The sequence below is a fragment of the Suricata suricatta genome, chromosome 11, assembly GCF_006229205.1.
Source record: "Suricata suricatta isolate VVHF042 chromosome 11, meerkat_22Aug2017_6uvM2_HiC, whole genome shotgun sequence".
NCBI lineage: Eukaryota > Metazoa > Chordata > Mammalia > Carnivora > Herpestidae > Suricata > Suricata suricatta.
Genome location: NC_043710.1, coordinates 54,477,235 through 54,500,978, shown reverse-complemented (window position 1 = coordinate 54,500,978; position 23,744 = coordinate 54,477,235). Strand labels below are relative to the sequence as shown.

Sequence of the window (23,744 nt, the reverse complement as noted above, 5' to 3'; positions counted from 1 at the left end):
ACTGCTCTCTCTCGGTTCCACCTCCAGGCCTTTGCTTTGGATGAGCCTTTTGGAGCTAGTGACTCTTGTGCCCATGAAGCTCTCAGCCTAGGCAAGACCCTGGTTTGTGGGTTCCACATTTCATCGAAGAGTAACTCCTCAGTGTGGGAAATAGTGAGAATTACGTTGGAAGCACACACTTTCATGATAAGAGCCTTTGTAAGACCTCTGGGGTACCCAGGTCTATGGATAAATGAATGGTTGCGGTTTGGATGCTTCAAGCACTGAATCAGGGAGCTAATGATCCACACATTTGCACCTTGCTCAGGTCCGGGCGGCTCCCCCTCCACCTACACAGAACCACCGAAGGCCAGCAGAGAAGATTGAGGATGTGGAAATCACACTGGTATAATGATGGGTTTGCCCATTCATTACTGCTACAATCAAGGCCAGGCTTGGCAGTTGGCCAGTCTTGTTTTTTAGGCACCTTTGCATGATGAAGACTCTTGAACAGAGCAAAAACAAGGATTATGTGACTGGGTGGCCTGGTGGACTCCTCCCACGTTTTGAATATTTTGTGCCTTTTTTTGTTGTCATTTTCTATGTCATGTCTCCTACCATAGCACAAATCCTAGCGGGCCCTAGCAGCAGAGGAGGACAGCCCTCATGCCTAACAGTGGTCCACTTTTTATATGAGACTCAAGACCAGGCCTCACTCAGGGCACAGTCACAGAGAAACTGATCATGTGCACTCGTACAGTATATTACTGTGGCCACAGGATGTGGCAGAGATCCTCATCTTTCTTCAAGTGGCTTTTGCTCGTCTGATTGAGTTTAATCAAATCATGTTGGCTACGTAAGGAATTAGAAGGAGGGATTTCAGGAGAGGCTGGCTCCTCCCCGCAGTTAGTCCCCAGACCGAGAAAGTAACCTTATTGGAGAAAAATGGACTGCCCTGAGTTTATCGCCAACTGCATTAATGCACATCTCTTCCACAACTAACAGATTTAAAACAGTAACAGTGTCCTTTGTATTAATATTTATGCCATTCATTTAGTATTAGTGGAGCTAATAAGGAGGGGCTGAACTAATAGCCAAATTCTGTCCATCACATAGACTAATAGAAAGGAGGCTGCGGCTGAAGCAGAAATGGAGCTTCCAGATCTGAAATTAGCTGATTTAATGTTCTTTTTGTATTTGGATATTTTTCATCTTAGTTTTTGCAGCACATATTCTGACCAGTACCTTTAGAATCTGAATGTCTAGATAAACTGGGGACACATACTTGCCTTGCTGAACTTCTCTACTGGGGAGGCCCCTCGCGTTGTTTTATTCCCAAGCCAGTGCACGAGCCCAGCCAGCCCGCTTGTGGCTGCTCCAGACCGACCGCCACCCCCCGGCCCAACGAAAGTGCAGCTTCCCAGGCCCACTGACCTGACATTTCCTTAGGAGGAAAGGACCTGTGGCTCACGGAGGAAACCAGCTTCCTATGAAAAAGGACTAAAGGATTGCACACCCTGCACAAGTGCAAACTGATAAAGAAGACAAGTTCTCTATGTTGCAAGGAGAGCCGGGAGTAGCATTCTCCGCAGGCTTGCAGGCTCACGGTGGCAGGTGGCCTAGGGCAGGGCTCTGTCGGCTCGCCACCCCCGTGGAAGATAGGGAGCGCCGAACCTAGGGACGAAGGGATTTTGCCAGTTGCTTTTTTTTTTTAAAGAAATCCGATTTGCAGAATTTAATCTAAAAGTTATATTATGCTTTGAAAACTCCATCCCTCCTAAGAATCTTTAAAACTTGAAATGCTCGTCAAATGTCCCCATGGGATTTTTGACCGAAAGTCAGGTTATAGCTGAAGAAATATTCAGTTAGTCATTTGATCACTTCAGTGACAGTACCCAGTGATGAGTCTTCTCCGTGATTTGGGGTTTTTGTTTTGTTATTTGCATTTCTTAACCTGTTGATCTATTTGAGGTCTTTTTGTGTTTATCAAACTTATTCTTAAGTTTAAAAAAGAAATTAAAAGGGTAGTTTTTTAAGATTTTAAAGTTCTCTGACATGTTAAAATCTTCAAAGCACTTTAAAAAAATCTTCCAAGTGCTTTAATCAGGCATTTCTCACTACCCATTCTTGTATTCTCTCTCTAGCTAGCCAAATTGTCCTTGAATCTGGATTTTCCACATTCTCAGAGAGTTATTTGAAATCTTTTGTTATATTTTAAAATATTTTTTGGAAGAGCTGCTAATTTTATTTAAAAAAAAAAAAAACAAAGTTGTAAAAATATGCCTCCTTTTTAAAAAAGAACCCCTCCCTCCAGGACATGTAATCCAGCATCACAGCGCACAGGGCCAGGCTTGGAGGGAGTGCCTCTGTGCAGATGTGCTTTCTTTACAGTGGCTGTAAAAAGTTTGTATTTATTATGTATAAAATGTTGAATAATAAAAAAAATGGAATTAAGTTTTCCAAGTTTCCTTATAAAAGATTTGGGTAAGTAGACCTTTCTAAATAGACAATGCTTTTTTATAAAGACATTCCTAGGCCCTCCTTTTTTAAACCATAAAACAGATAAAGAGAGAGGAAGTGAATTCCCAGTTAAAGACTGACTCCCTCTGGCTGCCACACCGAGCGCCAGGGCTCAGTCCGGCAAGGGGACCTGCAGCTCTCCTCTTCCCAGGGCTGGGCATGTGCAGTATGTATTCTTCCAGAAGTTTTCTGTACATAAAACTCATACATGTACCCATTACCTTTTCTGTGTATGTGGGAATATATATTTAGGTTTACCTCATTCTTTTTGAAGGCTGTATTCTCCATGGTTTGGATATATTCTAATTTAAGCCTCCTCTAGTGATGGATGTCCATCTATCTGCTGTTAGGAAGCTGAAATTAACATCTTTGTACATGATTCTTTATAATTTTGTTCCAGTAAAAATATTGGGTAAATTCCTAAATATGTAATTTGAAAGTAAAAAAAGCTATATGGGCATTTAACTGTTACATTTTGCCAAATTGGCCTCCAGAATGATTGTATCCGTTAACACTCCCACCAGCAGCATGAGAGACAACAGCATGGACTCTGGAGTCAGAAGGTCTGGGTTCAGTCCTGCCTCCCACTTGACAGCTGTGGGAACCCAGCCTCAACATCCTCATGGAAACGAGGATAACACTGGATCCAAGAAGGACACCTGGAGTCTGAGGCTCCAGGTGGTCACCTCCCCACCTTTGGTGACCTCCCCCTTACAGCTGAGGTCCTTGCTCTCTTCCAGCCTCGTAGTAACAAGGGTGTCAAGGGAAGGAATGCCTCACATAAATGTGGGCAGGTAAGTGCACATGGGTAGGTATAAACACCACATTCAGTACCCTTTCCATCTTCTGCTGCCCTGCTAATGAGAGGTGCTCATGTTTGAGATTGCTGTTGGCAGCAGGGGCTTAGTCTATGACACGAGGACAGAGTTAAGCTAACTGTCCCACCCCAGTGTCACAGCGAAATGTTGGCCTCCTTCATCAGAACTGTGAATCAGTGAAGCCATAGACTCACCACACATCACCTGGAACCTTTTGCTCTCTGACCTTCGACCCCAGCCCACACCCACAAGCCAGACAGAGATGCCTGTGGGAGGATGTCATCTGGCTTTAGCCCTGCTACCACTTGATGGACAACCTTTCTCTCTGGGCTGTTGCATCCCCAGTTTTGAGAGGAGCGCAATGATTTCTAAAGGCTTATCCAGCTCTTACATTCTAGACAAGTTCAGTTTCTAGACACAGTGAAAACACCACACAAAAAGGTCACAGTATCTGAGAGCAGAGCACACAGACTTCTCAGGATGGCCAGAAACTAAAAAGAAAATTCAAGCCATTGGACTCTGCACTGGGAGAAAGCAAAGCCTCCTCTGGGTTGTGGTCACATCCCAGGCTGCACTACCCCCTCGCTGCCCGGAGTCCACCCACAGCTCTCGGTTATGGAACCAGTTACTGCCTGATTAACTAACCTGAGTGGCTTTACAACAAAATCTAGCTGCTTGGAGTCTTTGCATTTATGTTGTTCATTACAAAGAGGTTTTTTATGACAAAAACACAAAAAGCTCTAGAAATTTTAGTGTAGAAGGGGGAGAATGGTAATTTGTCCTGAAATCCTACAACCTGACACAACCAGTATTAGTTTCTTCCTAGACTCTCCCTGTTTGCTCTGTCACTGTTGATCCAAGAACCTGTGAATGCCAAAGAGCATCCTGTTCCTGGACCATTTTCCCCTGGTCCCGCTGGCCAAAAAAAAACAAATGAAATACTTCTCTCATGTCTGTTTCTGAGAGCTCCAGTCTGGGAATAGTTTCCTGGAGTGTAATCCTGAAAAAAACAGATGAACCCACAGATGGGGTTCATGCCCCTTCCACACTGTGTGCTAAACACCTAAGCGGCCTTCTTGTTTTCATCACCCCCTTGCTCCTGTGAGGGGCAGGAGAGCCTGGTCAAAATGCCCATATTCAGGTCCCTGGCCACCTCAATTAGCTGTGGCCTTAGGCTCATCTCTTTGCCTTTATAGGCCTTGCTTTCCTCATCTGTAAAGTGGGAATGAGAAGGCAATGCAAACTTCCTAAGATCCAGGAGGATCAACAAAAGTAATGAGCAGATAAAGTATTTTTGACCAGTAGATGTGTGTCCATAGAAAGGAAACAGCCTGTACCCAGATGTGGTATGCCAACTCTCACAGGTGGGTCTCTACCTGGTGCCACCAAGATTCAGAGAATCTCTTAAAAGCCAGGACCAACTCTTCAATTCCTATTTGTCCAGTCAGCAAACTGACTACCTCAGGTCTTATTCTGGCTACTGGAGACATAGATGACTCAGATTTCATCTCTGTCCCCAGGGGGCTCACATCTGGTAGGGGAGAGTCAGGAACAACAGACTCCAGCTAAGGTGTGTGTTCCAGGGAAATGAGCGAGGGGCTGCAGGAACTGCTGTCTGGGGTCAGGCTCGCTGAGGCCTGAGTGCTCAAGCCTACAGAAGCCCCAGGGATGAGCTGTGGCACCTTTGGTGAGGCCCTGAGCCGAGGGGCAGGAAGTCACAGATGGGGAAAGTCCTTCCCCTGGAAGACACTGATTTGCCCAAGGTTTCTCAGAAAGACCACTTGGAGCAGAACCTAGAACTGGGCATTCGAAGACCAGGCCAGCCCCTCTGCAGAACCTGAGGTTAGTTTTCAGAGAAGAGTCCCTAGTCTCCCCAGCTCTGCTGTGACCCTCCACGAGACGCTGGCCCCTGTCTGGGCCTCGGTCCATGTGCACAGCAAGGGAAAGGGCATTCCAGTTTTGACATTAGAGACCCCAACTCAGGCATGCAGCATGAGTACCTGAGTACTGAAAACCTGAAGGTATGCAGACCTGAGAGCCAGAGGATACTGGAGGCCTAGAGAGGCTTTTAGCCCCTGGGCTGTAATCCCCACCAGAGACTTAAAAAGACTAGATGGAGATGCAGCCTTCCTAGCCGCTCTCCTCTGAGCTCTTCCCCTGCTCAGTCTTTGCCCGCTACGCCCACCTCCTTCCCTGAAATACATCGGCCTGTGGCTGGCCTCCCAGACTTGCTCCCCCAGGAAGCATTCCAAGTAAGCTGAGATACTGCAGTGAGCAGCTGCACCCAAGGGCTTGCTGTCAGAGTGGCCCCAGGAAGAAGGGATGGTTTACAGGGATCAGAGAGGTTGCTGGCCCTCGAGTAGAGTTAGTCATTTCTGAGCACCTTCTGGATTATCTGAGCAGCCTTCACTGCAGTCCCGTGGGGTAGCAGCCCCAAATGGTGTAGCTAGTAATGACCTCCCAGGATTCAAGTTCACTTTATTCTTGGGGGCTGCATGTCCCTCACTTCAAGGGACATTGACCTTCCAGACTCAGGCCAAGGCAGCCAGGGCCCAGATGGAAAAGAGAAGAGAGGATGCAGGGAGGGATTTAGGAGAGACCTAAAGCTAGAATCCCCCACCAATGGTGGAGGCAGAGCACATACCCTTGGGCACAGGGAGCAGATGCCCTTATGCCCTGTGTAAATGGATGCCCAGATTCTCTACATGTTGTTTTGTTAAAACATCTATATACACACATGCGCGCGTGGTGTGTGTAGGTGTCACAATCCAGCTGTGCCAGCTGTGTGATCTCATTACTTGAGTGTCAATTTTAATCACCTATGAAAGAAAGAGACCTTACCTCACAAAGAGGTTGGGAGGAATAAACTACTGCGTGAGAAGTGCAGAGCCCTGTGCCTGACACAGGAGCACATAAGTAATGGTGGCCACTGGAAGCACGGGTCTTTCCATGAGCCCCAGGAGACTGGAGAATGGCTCGGCAGACACTAAGCAGCTGGTGACTCCTGGTGGCCACTAGAAGCCAGGACAAGAGGGCTGGGACAGGAAGGGGAGAGTGTCAGGCCTTCAGGAATCAGGCTGGAAGAATACTGCACTCCCAGTATCTTTAACTTATACACTTACTGAGTCCTTGAGCAAACAAATTTAGCCATTTAATAGACACTTCCTCAGACCCTCTCTATGCCAGGCCTAACCCCAAGGAATACTCTTCCCATCCTGGCCTCTTCTAAGAGCTCTCAAGAGAAGGAGACACCAATGAACACAAGAATGGAGGAGGCCCCTGTCCAGCCTGGCAAATGAGGAAAGGCTCTCAGTGAGAGGATTCCGAAAGACAGATTGTAATCGGGGTGGGAGGGAAGAACATTCTGGGCAGAGGGAAAGTCAATGTGTAAAACAGAGTAGCAAGGAAATGAAGATGCAGCTGAGCCCAAAGAGCTGCCTCCTAAGGGCTTTGAATTGAATGCCAAGAAGCTTCTCTGCAGGCATCCTGGGACCTTTAAAGGGTTGTACCTGTGACCATGCCATCTTAGAAAATCACTCTGACCTTGGCAAAGAGGGGCCTGCGAGGAGAGACAACAAGACTAGAAGTGTGGCCTGCATTGCAGCCAGGTTAGAGTTCTACACAATAGCTCCAGGCCTCGGTGCCAGAGGATGTGATGCGTGAGGGGAAGAGACCCTTATGTCAGAGGGAGAGATATCCAGAGGCAGGTGGGAATGTCACCTAGAGCTCAGGACAGCGGGGCCAAGAGCAATGAGTGAGGTGAGAGTCAGCAGAATGTAGACTGGGTATTCGGTCAACACTCAGCCTTCAGCATGTGCCAAGAGCTTCACAGACACTAACACTGAGTCTTTCCAACCATCTCTGAGGTGGACGCCATTATTACCCCCTTTTGCAGAGGAGACTAAGGCACAAAGTTATTAAAGAACCTGCTCAAAATCACTCAACTACTAAATAGTGGGCTGAGAGTCAAACCTAGACAGCCTGGCTACAGAGTTCAGGGTCTCCTCAATCTGCTGTTCATCTTGGGGATGGTTTCCAAGTGCTGGAAATGGCAAAGTCCTCCAAGGGAGACTTTCTAAGATGATAAAGGAAGAAATGATAATTCTGGATTGAAGCCTTTGAATCTCATGAGCAGAATCCCAAAAGGCCCCATCACTCAAGGACAGAGGTCCCTTCTTGTGACTGCCTGTGAATGGCGATGGCTGTCAAGGAAACGGGTGCTCAGGCTCTGCCCTGTACCAGTGGCCTGTGGTGCCAACATTAAGTAAAGCCCCAACCCCGGCGCAGCCTGCAGGGGCCCTCCCCAAGACACAGCCACACACAGGCTATTCCCCATTCTCTCAGGGCTCTGCCTCTGGAGCAAACATGCCCCCACCTAGGCCTGCTGTATGAAGTACTTGACCTCACTGTTGGATCGCTTTCCGCCAGAGCCCCTCTGGGCTGCTGCTTCTGCTCCCTTCCTCAGAATTCCCATGGCCCCTCCACAGCCTCAGTCTGCCTGGGTGCCTGAAGCAGGAGGGCCCAAGGTGTTGGCTTGGCCTCTAGACCAGCCTGGACCAAGGGTGAAATTTCCATGGCCCCAAGAGCCCCTGCACTTCACTGCCTCTGAGCCTCTCTTCATGCGAACAGCACTGAGGCCAGACTGGCTCTGCCCCAGCTCTGTGCAGGAGGAGGTAAGGAAGCCAAGTGCAGGTGTCCTTGAGCCACCAGCCCAAAGGCCCCTCTGCTACGTGAATGCTGCAAAAAGGGAAGCAGACACGAGTTTAGATGCAATTTTTTTTCACTTTTGTTAGAGAAATAAGTCAGAAATTAAAAACAAAAACAAAAAAACATCCTTTCCCTGCCCCGCCCCCAACACACACTTTGTTTTTCAATAGACAGGCCAGGTCCTGCCAGGCCTTATTCTCCACTAAATGCCCCAAGGCCACTGCCACCTCCCATCCTACCCCACCCCCACCAGTTTTGGAGCCCTGTGAGCAGTGGGACGCTGTCCTCTGGCTTCAGGCTTTAGACTAAACTCCAGCCCAGGCAGGAGTCATGGCACTAGTGCCAGAGCACAAGCTTCCTGGCCTGGTCCACGCTCACCACGTGGCTCCCAGAGTAGCACCAGGCCACGGAGTTGACAGCAGCACTGAGGAGAGGAGAGGAGAAGCAGGCTTCAGGGAGGCATCAGGAGCCAGGCCTACGGGCTGGGCTCCGCTCATTCCCGGGCCTGGGCAGTGTGAGGCTCTGAGCCTGCTGCCTCACCTGTAACGCGGGCTCACGGGGGTGGTGACGGGCACATGGGGAAGCGCCTTGTGAACAAGAAGGACTCTGGGGGGTGGAAGGTGTGGGGACGAGGGCCAGGGACTCCAGGGTCCCAAGCATGTCAGAACTTGGAACTGGCTTAGCAGCAGTGGGGCCGGGATGGCACTGGCACTGTGGCTGGGGCGGGCAGGTGGTAGCTTGCTCACCAGTGCGGTCCCCGTAGACTGCCCTCCAGCTTCCCAGTGTCTACGTTCCAGATGTAAATGGCTCCATCCCAGGACCCTGCCAGTGCGTAGCTTCTATCTGGGCTGCAGTGGCCACAGCAGGACAAGGAAGCAGTGATCAGAGGTGATGACACGCACAGGCACAGACAGACATGGTCAGACGGGGCCCACTCAGGCACAAGCATGTGCTCTCACAGACACACCTGAACACGGCTTTGGTCCAGTCAGAACCGCACTTGAAGCCATCAGCCCTGAAGACAGACAGGATCGGGGTCAGAACAAATGTTGCAAGGGGCGCCTGGGTGGCTCAGTCGATTGAGCATCCGGCTTCAGCTCAGGTCATGATCTCACAGTTGGTGAGTTCGAGCTCCGCATCAGGCTCTGTGCTGACAGCTCAGAGCCTGGAGCCTGCTTCAAATTCTGTGTCTCCCTCTCTCTGACCCTCCCCTGCTTGCACTTGTCTCTCTCTCTCAAAAATAAATAAAAGATTACAAAAAATTTAAAAGAACAAACATTGCCAATCCCTGCCCTCGGCCAGGAGCTTCAGGAGCTTCAAGAGCTTCCTCTATCCATCAAGAGCTTGGGCACACCAGCAGGCCCTGGTCCAGAAGAGCTTCCAGGATGGGTCCTCCGCTGACAGGTCCATAAGGTCCCTCAACAAGGGGTGAGAGACCCAGCTGCCCCCGCCAAAGCCACAGTGTCAGTGGGCACGAGGCAGGTACCTGAACACTTGGCGGATGTTGCTGACACGAAGGTCAATGACCTTGAGTGTGTTATCTCGGGAACAGCTAAGCAGATGCAGCTGGTCATGGCTGAGGTTCAGGGAGGTGACCCGACCCTGCACAGGAATGACCTGGGTGCAGCAGGGACACCTGAGGCGCAAAGACAGAAGCACAGATGAGAAACAGCCCACTTGGGCTACTCCTGGCAGGTTAACAAAGTCCAGAAGTGCCCCTAGGTGTCATATCACTGGGGTCAGCGCTGATGTTGAGTAACCTCCCTTCTCCCCCTGCAGCCAACCCCTCCAACAAAATCTCAGGCAGCCCTGACTCAAAGCCAGGGGCCTTGGAACCCTTGGGTCACTAAAGTAAGTACTGGAAGGAAAACCATGAGAGTCGTTAAATGTGTGAAAGGTAGCCAGGGGGTTCACACAGCGCTCACTACACCAGGAAGGAGGAGCTTTACACAGGCCTGGCACTGGCTCCAGCACTGGCTTTTCTAAACCGTCCAAGCCCAGTGTGGAGATCTGATTTAAAAAACAACAAAAACTTGTGTTCCCTTTGATTAAAAAGTGATAACTAAGTGGAAAGGGGGCTTGGTTGGCAAGGCCTAGGCAGAGTCCAGCAGTTGGACCAAGAGCCACTAAAATGGTGGCACAGTCCCCAGGGGCAGTGGAGCCTTCAAGGGGCCAAACCCAGCACAGAAAGGCCACCACAACCTCACTTCCCTGAGGTGCCACCATGGCTCCATGGCCAAAGAAAGGAAAGAAGACACAAGACGCCTGTCCCCATGCTTCTACCACCCACAGCCCATGCCCGTCACCTGCTGTCCCAGAATCGGATCTTCTGGTCATTGTGGCCACTAATGATTACATGGTCCCCACACACCACATCATTACAGTAGGAAAGGACATTGATGGTCCTGGAGCCTGGGGACCAAGAATAAGAGCCCGAGCCTCAGAAAACGGTTGTTGGAAGCCCGGAAGCCCCAGAGGGGTGGTATCCTCCCCAAATTAGAACCCAGGTCCTCTGCTTCCCAGCCCAAAGCCTGAAGTCACCAAGAAACCAGGCAGAAAGAAAGCATTGATGGAGGATAGAGAAGGAGAAGCCTTGGTAGGTTTCACCCCAGATGCCCATGAATCTTGGAGCCAGTCGCAGAGAACAGGCTGAAGCATTCTTGACCCGGCTGGGGGCACCAGCAGGAAGGGGGGCGAGGGAGACTGTGCCTCACAGTAGGCGCGGCCGAGGTCCCACTCCTTCACTGTCCGGTCTCGGCTCCCTGTCACCGCCTGGTGCCTTGTTAGCTTGAATTTGGCAGCCGTCACCTTGTCTGTGTGTCCAGACAGTGTCTCCTGCCCCCAATGCCAGGTATGGATCAAGGGCATGGCCAAGACTGCATAACACCTCCCCCGCGGCCCAAGGCATGACCCCAGGCTGCCTCCTCAGTCATGCCTTACCTTGGACTGTGCCTCCCCCACCTTCCAGAGCTGGGCAGCCTGGTTGTAAGTAGCTGCCAGTATCTGGGAGCCCTGGAGAGATGGAAGGGGAAGGGGAAGGCCTTGAACCCGGGCCTGGACAGAAGCAAAATCCCTCAGGCCAGATAGCCTCAGAGCTTCCCACAGCCCAGGTCACCCAGGCAGCCAGAGCAGCTTCCGGGCCCAGGGAAGATTTGTGCAGCAGCCAGAAGGACTGGTTCTGGGACATCTATGATGTCCCCTTATGTCCCAGAGCCCCCACCTGCCCAGTGTGGAGGTGGGTGGGGCAGGGGGGCACACGCAACAGGCATTCCACCTCACTGAGGCAAAGGCCCCTCACCGAAGGGTCAAAGTCCACGCTGGTGATGCTGCCACCAGCTCCTTCAAGGGTCTGGTTGGCCTCCAGATGACCTGGGGGGACAGGTGAAATGGGGTCACTAACCTCATGAGAAGGAGAAGCTGGGAAGATCAGAGTCTCCCAAGTTAGAGAACAAAACTCTTGGGACCTGGGCTGGAGGCTGCACCTCCCCAAACTACCAGCAGGGGGCTCCAGGGAGCAGCAGGGCTACAGAGAACCAGACACAAGGGAATGTCCCTAAGTCACACAGCAAGCCAGGGCCAGGCCTTTCTCCAGGAGAAAGCCTGGAAGCCTCCAGGAGCTAACTGTGACTCCTCAACACACACCCCTCTACGAGCACAGGGTAGACAGCTAACACTCATCTCCTGAGTTCTGAGAGCTCAAGTGATACCAGAAGGGGAGCCACCTGGTAGACTCCAGGGACCTGCTCCTCAAGGACCCCTACAGGACCTAAGGATAAGGGACCCCCACCTCCCCTAAAAGGAACCATCTGAGCTCAGCCCTCTCCATCCTGCAGGCCTAGACCCCAACAGCTGGGAGGCTCAGCCCACAACTGTTGCAAGGGGTCATCCGGCCACTGCTCATAAGAGTACTACATGTGAGGAAACACAAACAGATCCAAGACCTTTGCCCACCAAGGAGCAAGGTGAGGGTGTGGTCTGGAAAGAAAGTACTAGGCTGGCCCACAGGGGAGGAACCCTCACCTCCCACAATGTTCCAGAGATGGATCAAGCAGTCAGCCCCTCCAGTGGCCAGGAGGCTGCTATTGGGGCCAAAACAAACAGCATTGACCTCGGAGAGGTGGGCATTCTATGGGGAAAAAAGAGAGCGGTAGTCCTGGTCCTCACCATATGTACCTCTTCGCACACACTCACAGGGTCCCTCACATACTCCCAGACACTCACAGGGTCTCATGAGACCTGCAGCAGCCTCCCGCCACACATCCTCATACTCCCCTGCTCAGCCTCCTGCTCTCCCTTTCCAGTCCATCCTCCATTATAAAATGCTGAGAGGCTTCCACTACAGGCTGGGGGAAGAAAGCCTGTGCTCCTGGGGAGGTGCCCAGCTTTGCCTCCCCGCCTCCTTGGATGACCCCTGGAGCTTACACTCCCCATATCAGCACCCAGGCATGCGGCCCAGCTCCTCCCTTACCAGCACATCCTGAACCCGGGTAGGAGGCTGAGCGGCCACACACACAGGGATGCTCTGGTATCGCTGCTCAGGAGCTCCCCCAATGGAGTGGCCTCTCCTCTTCTTGAAACTGGGTGGGGAGCAGGCGTCAGGAAGGCATTTGGCAAGGCCTTCTGACACGGGGCCTCATACTCCTGAGGCAGCAACAGCAGGAAGCAAACGCGAATGGCGAACAAGGCCCAGAGGTGCAGCGAGCTTGTTCCCAGCCCAGCCTCTGACCCCTGGGGTCAATGTGGAGACGGGAGGGGCACCGAGGCAAGGTCGAGTTGGTGGACGCAGAGGAACCTCAGGGCTGGGGTCTTAGCCTTGCTACCACTTGGCTCTGGGACTCAGAACAAGCCCTGACACATCTGAGCCTTTTCCAGAGTGATAATCCAGTTCAGGCTCAGACTGCAGATCTTGGACCATGGACCATGAATGAGGGACAGAGCATGGAGGACAGCCAGGCAGGGCCTGGGAAGGAGCTTTGGGAGAGGCAGCAAAGACTCACACAGACAGCTGGACAACACATGGACAGACAGACTGAGGCACATACACAGACCAAGTCTGGACTCCAGAAGCCTGACACAGGCCTTTAAGGGGCCCAACCCCTTCACACACACACACACACACACACACACACACACACACACACACACTTACTCCAGAAGCCCCTTCACCACATCCACACAGCGGGAGAGCGTCAAGGAGGTGGCGGAGGCAGACCTGGGGTAGAATTGAGAGAGACGTGCTAAGGGACTGGCCAATGAGTGTGCAGACAGCAGCCATTCATCCCTGCACTCTGCTGGGGACCCTGAGGCTCACAGCCTCTCAAGCTTGGGACAAGAATTTGGCTCCTCTGAGACCAGGAGAATCCGACGACCCAGAGCAGTCCCAGGAAGGTGCAGGCAGGGAGGGATGAGGCAGTGAAGTCTCCCAAAGTTTCCACCATGATGGTAAGAACTGTCTCCCCACCCAAGTGCCCCCCAGAACAGTTCTGGGGAGGCTGAGCTGGGGCCTAGGGGGAAGGGTGAAGGCGCCCTGAGGCTGGATACTACAAGGCTGAAGGTACCGGGGGTGGTAAAACCTAAACCTGCTGAGTGACCAGAGGAGGGGCACCTGGGTGGCTCCATCCACTGAGCAGCTGACTTCGCCTCCAGTCATGATCTCAGTTTGTGTGTTCGAACCCCACAGGGGCTCACTGCTGTCAGCACAGAGCCTACTTTTGATCCTCTGTCTCCCCTCTCTCTCTCCCTCCCCTGTTCATGCTCTCTCTCTCAAAAATTAAAAGCAAACAAACAAGCATTAAAAATAATGCCCAGAAGAGGATGTGTCCCAGGATGACTTGGCCTACCACAGCGCCAAGAACTTTGAGGACCAGGATTTGAGAACCAAAGTTCTTTCACTGCCCCCAGGCCTGGACACTAGTGGCCTCCAAGGAAGGGCTGAAAGAGAAGCCTTCAGGCTGGGGAAGGGGGTAAGGAAGGGGGAGGGGGAGCAGCTTCAATGACAGAGACAAATTGGGGAGACTGAGGGGAGGGATCCTCAAGGACTAGGGCTTCAGAAGTCCGTGTGAGCTCACACCTATACATGCTCACAAGTTCACACGCACTCCAATATGCTCCCCCAGGCTTGTACACACATGTGCTCTCATGTCCCTGTGAGTACATGCACTTGCACACCTATACCTGCACACATGCCTGCCTGTAACAGCTGAGTCCTGGGGGGTCCCCACAGGTTCCCTCCTGGTGACACCCTTTCAGCAGCCTGACACCCCACCCGCAGAGCTCTGGTCCTGAGAAGGAGAGAAAGAGGTGTTGGAGTCCCTAAGGCGGCAATGACCCCAAGAAGCTCCAGGCACTGGAGGTCAGACCTGTCCTGGGAGGTCTCCAAGCCGTCTCAGCCCAAGAGCTGGCCCCAAGGCCCTAGAAGCCTCCAGAGTGGGACCAGGCTGAGAGCTCTGGGACAGTCCTCACCTGAAGGGCCTCTTCCACTTCTCACCAGCCTCACTCTCCAGGGATACGGGCTCAGCAGGCAGGGCCACGGTCTCAGCCATCTCTCTGATCCCGTCACCTAAAGTGTTTGGGCTCCTGGGAGAGGAGTGAAACTCTGTAAAGCCAAGGGACCAGCCCCTCCCTGTCCCCCAGCGCCGGACAAGGCGAAGAGCGGTCTGTGTGGGCGCACGTGTGGTGGGCAGGCATGGGGGCTCCTATGACCACACGAGCCTGCACGTATCCTGTGCGCTGAGTCTACGTGGGGGCCTCGTGAGGACAGGCGAGGGAGGGGGTAGAATTTCAGGCAGAGGTCAGAGAAAAGAGCACTTTAGGGTACGCGGGGAAGAGCGGGCTGTGGGGCGGGCAGGACCTGGCGCGCCCCCACTCTTACTCGCTGATGCTCACTGTCCGCTTGGCAGCCTTCTTTAGCTCGAGGGACATCCGCGCCTGCTTGGCCCTGGGGGGGAGAAAAGCATCCCGAGAGCCCATCCCGGCCTGACGCGCCCCGAGGCGTGGAAGCGAAGCGAAGCGGGGACCGAAGCGAAGCGGGGACCGTATCTGCCCCTGCAAAAGAGCGCGACACTCACCTCTCGAGGCGCTCATTGCGCAGGTTGCGCTCGGCGGCGGCGCACGCCTTGCGCTGCACGAGCCACTCCAGCAGGTCACGCGCTTCCTCCTCGAGCCTGCGCAGGGCCGCCTCCTGGAGCCTAGTGCGCGCGCGGAGCGCCTCGTACGCCGCCCGCTGCGCTGTGTTCAGCGCCCGAAGCTGGTCCACGTCCCGGGTCTGCTGCGCCCGCGCGTCCTGCAGCTGCGCCACGCGGGCCTCCAGAGCCGCCAGCCTGGAGGAGGGGGACGCCCAGTGGGAGCGGGTCTCAGAGGCGGGACGGACTTGCCCATGTCTCGCGGTCAGGCAGGGGCCAGGCCAAGCCTCCAGTCAAGTCTTCCATTCAGTCCTGCCGTTCAGGGCCACTGAGCCCCATACGTAGGGAAAGCTCTCGGGCCGTGTTGGAGACACGCAGGGTCACCCCGTCCCCGGGCCACCCAGAGATGGGCGCGGGCCCCTGCGCCCTGGCCGGCGCCTCACCTGCTTTGCCGTTCCTCCAGCGTCGACTCCAGGGCGCCCAGGGCTGCCCTCCTCTCCACCACCTGGTAGGCCATCTGGGGGCGGTTGGGCAGGCAGCTGGGTGGGCGGGGACGCCTCTGCAGGGCTCCCCCCTGGAGCCCAGCGCCTCCCGCCCTGGGCGCTGGGGAACAGACTCTGCTACCCCACCCACCCGCCCTGGAAAGAAAACAGAGGCTCCGACGCAGTTAGGACCGTGCACAGGCTCTGGAGTTTCACCTGAGTTTCAGTCCTGGCCGTGCCACTTGTTTTCTGTGTGACCCCTGGGTAGTCATTTAACCTCTCTGAACCTACTCTGTTTCCTCACCTGTAAAATAGGAATGATAGCGCTTATCTCATAGGGCAATTTTAGGAGTAATATTTCAGGTAATAGTAAACATTTATACAGCACATGTGTGTCATGCCTTGTTCTGAGTACTATATATAGATTAACTCTTTTAATCACAGTAAGCATACCAGGTCCTGCCATTTTCCCCATTTTACAGCAGGGGACATTGGCACAGAGAGGTTAAGTGTCTTGGCAAAATTACACAGCTAAGTGGCAGAGCTGATATGTGAACCCAGGCCATCTAACATTATGCTCCAAGTACAGGACAGGTCTACAGAAAAGGTTCAAGGTAAGTGGGCTCTGTTCCCTACTTCTTTATCCCCTGGCCTACCCAAGCACAGATCCCTGAGAGCAACCAGAAGCCCTAAGCAGAGGCACAAAGGCAAAAACAAGAATAGGCTCTGGGAACCCAGAGCCCAGACTGAATGCTGGAACTGCCACCAGCCCAAGAGTGGGGGTGAGGGTTACCCCATCCATACCCCTGCCTCATTCAAAACAGTCCAAGCAAGAGCTGGGAAGCCACAGACAGGAAGCTCAAGTCCCACTTTATTTTATTTTTTTTTAATGTCTTGTTTATTTTTGAGAGACAGAAACAGTGCAGGCAGGGGAGGGCCAGAGAGAGAGAGAGAGACAGAATCTGAAGCAGGCTCCAGGCTCTGAGCTAGCTGTCAGCACAGAACCCGACATGGGGCTCAAACCCACGAACCATGAGATCGTGACCTGAGCCGAAGCCGGAAGCTTAACCAACTAAGCCACCCAGGTGCCCCAATATTTATTTTTTTAATATTTATTTATTTTTGAGAGAGAAAGACAGAGCATGAGTGGGGGAGGGACAGGGAGCGAGGGAGACAGAATCTGAAGCAGGGTCCAGGCTCTAAGCTGTCAGCACCGAGCCTGACACAGGGCTTGAACCCACAAACCAGGAGATCCTGACCTGAGCCAAAGTGGACTGAGCCACCCAGGCACTCCTTAAATATTTATTTTTGGAAAAGAGAGAGAGAGAGAGAATGAGTGGGGGAGGAGCAAAGAGAGGTGGGAGGTGGCGAGGACAGAGGATCCAAAATAGGCTCTTTGCTGACAGCAGCGAGCCTGATATGGGGCTTGAACTCAGAAATCATGAGATCATGACTTGAGCCGAAGTCAGATGCTCAACCAACTGAACCACCCACGCGCCCCACTTTTTAGAACTGAGGGGTCAGTAGGACCTCAGGCAAAGCAGTTCCTGCTAGGTGACAGGAGGAACATGAGGAAATAACCAAGGCCAGGGCTCTGGCTGCTGACCTGGTCCTGTGTTCTTTGTCACACGGGCCTGGAGAGGGACAGATTGGAAGAAGAAGGCTAGTGCTACTCACCTGCACGGACACGGCTCCCTAAATGAGTGGGCCTGCATGTGCCTACTCTGCTAGCTGGCCCTGTTTATAACATTTGTAATTCCTGTCCCCACTGAGCAGTCTGACCTCCACTTCTGCTTCCTCACATGTCATCTACTTTCATTAATGCTTCGTTATTCAGTATTTTGTGAATGCTTTTCAAAATCCAAATAATACAGATGGAAAACAGATTAGTGGTAGCCGGGTTAGGGATGGTTGGGGGAGAAGGATGAGTTGCGACCAAAAAGGATAGCAAAAGGGAGGTTTTTGTGGTGATTGAATCATGCTGTATCTTGCACAAATCTACATATGGGACAACATAACAATGAAATACATGTACTTTCATATCAATATCAGCTTCCTGGTTGTGTGTACTATAGTTACACAAGATGTAGCCAGGCTTTGCTACTTCCCATGAATCTATAATTACTTCCCCAAAAAAGTTAAAATAATGATTAATGCTTGTTGTGATATGTGAAACAGTACTAAGAATTAAAGAAAAAGCCACTCCCCAACCCCTGGCGTACCCGGTGGGAACACACACTGGTGTGTGTCTACAGAAGTGCCAGGGAGGGAGTGCCAAGGGCAAGGCATTTGTGGAAATATCCCAGACAAAGGGGACCATGAATTCAGAGACCAGAGAGTGTCAGGAAATTCAGCAGGGGCTGGAGAGCTCCACTGCGAAGGCAGGCTAAAGCGTTCTGGAAGATACATACCAAACTGACGATGGGAGAGATGGTGAAGGGGGTTTCACTTACTTACTTTATGGGCTTCTGTTCTCTTCAAATGTTCACAACAAGCATGTTTGTGTGTGTTGTCCTTTTTTTAGGGAGAGCTTTTTGTTATTAAAATACATCACTCTGTGTGCTGTGCAGAGAATGGATGGGAGTGCCAAGGGAAGGGTCATCCAGGAAGGATGAGGGTAACTTGGGCTAAGCCAACAGACAGTTGGTGGATTGGAAGGCAGGATCAGTGAGCTGGTGACTTGCCGAGGATGGAGGGCTAGGAGGAACCAGAGGTCCCCCTGAGTTTCCAGCCCAATGACTGCCAGTTGGGGGGGGGGGGTTCTAGGTCATCTATCATTTAGTCCACAATATTCATTAGCATGGACTGTGAAGACAGACCCCAGGGATGGGTGGAAGCAAACCAAAGGCATCCCAGGCCTTGGGGATCTCACATCCCAGAAAGTGCCTCAAATGTCAAGTTGCAACTCCAAGAGGGGCTCTGAGGGAGAGGCTCTCAGTGGGTTCATAGCCCCGTTTCCACACTAGCGGGGCAAGTAACGTGGCATGCTGTGACTAGGTATGTGTTTACAGCCTCTGTTTCCTCCAGTGGACTGGAAGCTCCATGGGGCCGGGTCCTGTTCTTATCCTGTGCCTTCAATATAACTATTGTCAATAAATCTTCGTTGAACGAATGAATGGGGATCAGACAAGGTGGATTCATGTGGAACAGTGTTCAAATCCTAACTCTATTTCTCTCAGCCTCAGTTTCCTGCTCTAAAGTTGTAGAGGAAAAGCTAAAATAATGATTAGCCCAGTGCCTGCAGGAGTCACCTCTCAATGTGGTGCTGGCCATATATTATGGGGGAGATGGTGAGTCTAATCTTAGATGTGATGTCCAAAAACCAGCTGAGCAAAGAGTGTGGAGCTCATGAGAGAAGGCTGGGCTAGAGACAAGTCTGGAAATCAGCAAACAGAAAGTCTTTGAGGCCACAGGAGTCAATGAACCCACCCTAGCTCCAAGGAACACCCACATCTATAGGGAGGAAAGAAGGAGCCACAAAGGAACTTTAGAAGCAGTTGCTACAGAAATAAGAGGAAAACCTGGACAGTGTGCTGAATCAAGCCAAGAGACACCACGGGGTGGGAGCAGCAGCGTCAGGTGGAGGTACACACCTGCCATGGAGGTGGACCACCTACTCATTTAGTCTGCAAACCTGTACTGTGCAAGCTTAGACCTTGCTAGTGCCAGACCTCGGGGTTGGTGAGGCAAGCTGTGAACAGAGCAGGAGGGACCATCTGGAAGGGGGAATGTCTGGCCTTGCACACCTCGTACTCCTCACTGAGCTCTACCTCGCATCCTCTAGCTGCTGTTGAAGACCAGAACTGGGCTGCCAGAACCCAGGTGGAGAGCACTCTGACACCAGACTTGGGGAATGTCCCTCATCTGCTGCACCCCTTGAACCACATCCGCTAGCCCCCAAGGTCCTGGATTCTGGCCCCACCGCATTCTCTCTCAGAGCCCTGCCCCACCTACCTCACCACAGACCAGCCGGAGCCCCTCCTCCTCCTCGTGCCACTTCATCCTCAGAGCGGTTGGTGATGGGACTTGGTCTGAGTCGAGCCCTGGTTCCTCCTCCCTGCCAACCAGTAAGAGAGTGACATTCATTGCCCCTCCATTCACCCAAAGGATACACACAAAACACCTGAAACCAAAGCCACGAACTTTCTCCTACAGAAGGTGGAAGCCAGCAGAGGAAAGAGCAAGTTTCCAGAAACTGGAACTACCCATGACTCCTCTGCTCTGGGATTTCCCCAGGTCTTGGGTCACCTAGCCAGGACCCTCCTTAAGAAGCACCTCCCACAGGGCACCTGGGTGGCTCAGTCAGTTAAGCTTCCAATGTCAGCTCAGGTCATGATTTTGCAGTTCGTGAGTTTGAGCCCTAATTTGGGCTCTGTGCTGACAGCTCAGAGCCAGGAGCCTGCTTCAGATTCTGTCTCCTCTCTCTCTGCCCCTCCCTCACTCCCAGTCAGTCTCTCTCTCTCTCTCTCTCTCTCTCTCAAATAAGTAAACATTTTTTTAAAAAATTTTTAAAGGGGGGTGCCTGGGTCGCTCAGTTGGTTGTGTGTCCAACTTTGGCTCAGGTCATGATCTCACAGCTCATGAGTTCAAGCTCCACATCAGGCTCTGTACTGACAGCTCAGAGCCTGGAGCCTGCTTTAGATTCTTTGTTTCCCTCTCTCTCTGACCCTCCCCTGCTTGCACTTTGTCTCTCTCCCTCAAGAATAAATAAATATTTAAAAATTTTTTTAAAAAGCACCTCTGAACTCTGAGGCCTCAGCCCATTCCTGGTTCTCATCTTCACTCCCCCTTTGGAGTATGTAGCAAGACCCCTTCTGTCTGCATCAGGTAAGAATCGGAAAACAAAAAGAGAAGAGGACAAAAGGCAGGAGTGTGGGGGTGGAAAGGGAAGAGACGAGACAAATGCAGAGATGGAGACAAATGCAGAGATGGACTGAGCCGAGTGGTGGAAAAAGGCCATTCTAAGCAGCTGGATTGGAAGAAGGCTCAAGAGTCCACCTCCTCCCTCCCCTGTGTAGCAGTTAAGGACCAATGAGGTGCCAGAGAGAATGAACCCAGGACGGCCAGTGGGGGCAGGACCCAGGCGCAGGCAGCTCATCATAACTAGGTATACACATCGACTCACCAGGGGCCCTGATGGGTAGCGGGAGTGGCATCATTCGGCTCTGGCTGCAGCTTCTCTGAGATCCTGGCCAACAATTCCGCCTTCTCTAGGAGATGGTTATCTAGGGGTGCAAGAGGGTGAACCGGGGACAGAGACAGACACTTTCCAGCAGGCTCCAGGCATACCTGCACAGATCCCCAGGGATGCAGACTGGAGGAGCTGCTGACAGTCTGGGCTCTGCCTTTTGCCTGAGAGGTATTTGTGTAGCTCTACCAGAACTTCAGCCCTGGCAGAGCCTCCTTATGGCCACCTGCCCATAGCCTCTCCCAGGAAACCTGCTCTACTGAGGACAGAGAAATACAACCACCACTGGGGAAGTCGGTGGCTGGCCTCACTGCCCACTGGGGGTCCTGAGGGAAGGAAGCAGCCAGAGATTGATTCAGTCTTGCCCCAGAGCGAGGCTTTGCCCCAAAGAATGAAGAAACACCCCAAGCTCCACCTGCTAATGGCCTTTGGCAAATTACTTCCCGTCCAGGGGCTCTAACTTTGTACACTAAAAAACAGTCCTGTCTTTCGCACAGTTGGGGTAAGTAAGGTTCCTTCAGGCCGGAAGAGAAAGTCCTTGAGCAACTATCTAGCAGACCACCTCCTTGAGTTTGGTAGTTTTTGCTACAAACCCAGGAATGTCTCCCTCCACCCCCACCACACTCACTTCCTCTTTCTCTACCAGTTTCAGGGTAGGGTGGGGGTGGTAATCCCAGGTTTAGCTCCTCAGCAAGTTTCTTTCACCCGGTCCCCTGTCTGTCACCTTTAACTTTGGTCACTGGCCTAGTTCTCACACAAAACCCCAACCCAGCCCCGAGGGCACTGCACTGACTTCTCAACAAATCTAAAGAAGATGCTATTTGCCTAATTTATGGGTGAGAAATCTTAAGGTTTAAGGATACAACCCAACCAAGACCACAGAAAGTAGAGCTTCATTGGGTCTGATCTCAGCCCTCCAGGATCTCTCTAGTCCCACAAATTCCAGGTGGTGGGGAGGGGGGCCTCTTCCCTCAAGTTGGATGGTTCCATTGTCCATCAGAGCAGTGGAGAAGTGAGGCTGCCTAGAGGCAGGAGGCTGGCTTCACATCCCTGAGGGAGAGGCCAGCAGCCTAGAAGGTTACATGCAGGGAAATCACCCAGGACAAAAGCAGCAAATTCCGTTTGGGAAGTATGGAGGGAGATGGATAAGCAGCAGCTAAAATTCGGACCAGTGATGGAGCTGGTGGGATAGTTGTTGGACTTTCCACCCCAGACGTACAATCTCGAATGACCAGAGGCACTCACACAGATGCATACCTGTTCATCCTGACCAGCCCTGCTACAAACACCTATGAGAGTATGACTTCTTGGGCTCTGCCAGAACCCCCTGCTTCTCCCTCAAGCTTCAATTGCCCAAGCACAGCGGCGCTCCAAAAACCTGAGCCAGGATCACTTGTCAGGGGCAAAGCCTGGGACTCTGAGCTTCCTCCCTAAGAGACTCAGAGTTTAGAAGTGTCTACTCTGGAGTTCTTTCACTGAGCCACAGGGACCAAATGGATGGACTTAGGTTGTACCCTGGGACCGCTCCGGAAGGGGAAGCATAGAGACCCTAAAAAACCAACACTCGCTAACGAAGCCATGCCCAGCAAGCCCAGCCCTGGGAGAGGCGGCCGCTGAGGAGAGAGGAGGGCTGGAGCACCAGGTCGGAGCTCCAGCCTGGAAGGGGCTCTAAGCAGAACCTGGGCTGGGAAGGGCAGGAAGGCTGGCCAGTCAGAGGTGGGGCGTAACAGACCGAAGGGCCAGTAGGCCCAAGGCTTTGGAGGCGAGAAGGCATTGTTGCCTGCGAGTGACAGCCCGAGGGGCCAGACGGCCCGTCGGCGCCTGGAGCCCCATCCCCTCCACTGCCATCTTCCCAGCCCCCAGTGGTGCACTCACAGGCCGGCACCAGTTCCAGGAAGAGTGCCTTTTGCGTGCGGTCCCGCTGCCGAAGCTGCCGCACTATGTGGCGTTTCCAGCGGGCGACGGGGACGTCGGGGGCGCCGGGCCCCTCCATGGCAGCTCTTGCGCCCGCACCGCTGGCAGCTCCCGCGGAACCGGGGCGGGGCCTTGGAGACTCCGTGACGTCAGGGGGCGGCAGCGGCGGGGAATCCCCGGATTATACTAAGAGCGTCAGTGGGGGTAGAAAGCGACGCAAATATGGGGCGAAGCCGCCCCCCTACCAGGATCCACACCACCCGGATCGCACTAAAAATCCTCACCTACATCGGGGTTCCGATTGCTGCCCGTGGCAATAAGCGAGGATGGAGGTCGTGGGTTCCGGGGCGGTTTCCCCCAGGCCTACGGGCGCGCTCCCGGGCCGGGTCATTAACCCTTCCGCGCCAGGACCGAGTTCAGAAGTAACCGAAGGACCCCCTGGACAAGCCGCCCTCTGAGCTAGGGACCTAGACACCCCTTATACCCAGACCCTGCCCTCGAGGTGCCCAAGATCTGCGACGGGAGGCTACACAGACGTGAGGCGCACGCAGCGTGACCTCGAGTTGCAGCACAGAGGAGGAAGGGTCTGAAGGGAAGAGGCGCTGCCTCCTTGGACATGACCCCATTTAAGTTGGGACGAGAGGGCTGCAATAAGCGTTGTCCAGAAGAGCGAAAAGGATTCCAGGCGGAGGGAAGATTCCAAGCAGAGGCAAGTGTAGAGGTTCCATGATATAAAAAGTCCCAAGAGACAGACACTCGTGGAAGAACAGAAAGCAGAAAAGCCCTTGTGGAAAGCAGAGTTTAGGGGCTCATTTCTTCGCCCCGAAGAAACAGGTACTTGAGAGTTAAGGGATGCAGCTGATTTCATCTGGCAAATCCCTGGCCCAGGAGGGAGAAGCAACTGACTAGAGGTTGCTCAGGAATGGGTGGCTAACCTGGCTAGGAGGGCTGCCCCAATGTCCTGCCTCAGGGCTCAACAGTTCCCTCCAGGGGCGGCCTCTAGAAGAGTAACAAC

The 23,744-nt window shown here is 52.9% G+C and overlaps 2 protein-coding genes across 7 annotated transcripts in view; one reads left to right on the top strand and one right to left on the bottom strand.

Moving 5' to 3' along the window:
* FCHSD2 (FCH and double SH3 domains 2) overlaps positions 1-2,437 on the top strand; it is a 269,715-nt gene extending 267,278 nt beyond the window's left edge. For both annotated transcript variants that reach the window (XM_029914695.1, XM_029914697.1), the window contains exon 20: positions 308-2,437. In XM_029914695.1, coding sequence (XP_029770555.1) covers positions 308-391 — 84 coding nt within the window. In that variant the 3' untranslated portion in view covers positions 392-2,437. The remainder of the gene's footprint in view (positions 1-307) is intronic.
* A 5,645-nt stretch (positions 2,438-8,082) lies between these two features.
* Positions 8,083-22,865, bottom strand: ATG16L2 (autophagy related 16 like 2). 5 transcript variants are annotated; one of them, XM_029914698.1, is made up of 18 exons: positions 22,691-22,865; positions 20,753-20,852; positions 19,582-19,684; positions 15,589-15,662; positions 15,092-15,343; positions 14,896-14,961; positions 14,487-14,600; positions 13,174-13,236; positions 12,493-12,601; positions 12,045-12,150; positions 11,323-11,393; positions 10,965-11,036; positions 10,739-10,859; positions 10,331-10,436; positions 9,511-9,660; positions 8,992-9,039; positions 8,771-8,872; positions 8,083-8,448 (listed from the first exon to the last, which is right to left on the bottom strand). In XM_029914698.1, the coding sequence occupies exons 1-18, from the start codon at positions 22,806-22,808 to the stop codon at positions 8,361-8,363; spliced, it is 1,863 nt and encodes a 620-aa protein (XP_029770558.1). In that variant the 5' UTR covers positions 22,809-22,865; the 3' UTR covers positions 8,083-8,360. The 5 variants fall into 5 exon arrangements, with proteins under 5 accessions (XP_029770558.1, XP_029770559.1, XP_029770560.1 ...); XM_029914699.1 differs by having other exon boundaries at positions 10,739-10,811; XM_029914700.1 differs by lacking the exon at positions 13,174-13,236.
* Positions 22,866-23,744: the final 879 nt, after the last annotated feature.

Coding starts and splice junctions, on each gene's coding strand:
- ATG16L2 (XM_029914698.1), bottom strand. CDS start 22,808: ATGGAGGGGCCCGGCGCCCCCGACGTCCCCGTCGCCCGCTGGAAACGC. Junction 15,663..19,581: donor TCCGGCTGGTCTGTGGTGAG/GTAGGTGGGGCA, acceptor AACCGCCCCCAG/ATGGCCTACCAGGTGGTGGA. Junction 13,237..14,486: donor AAGTGGAAGAGGCCCTTCAG/GTGAGGACTGTC, acceptor ATTCTACCCCAG/GTCTGCCTCCGCCACCTCCT.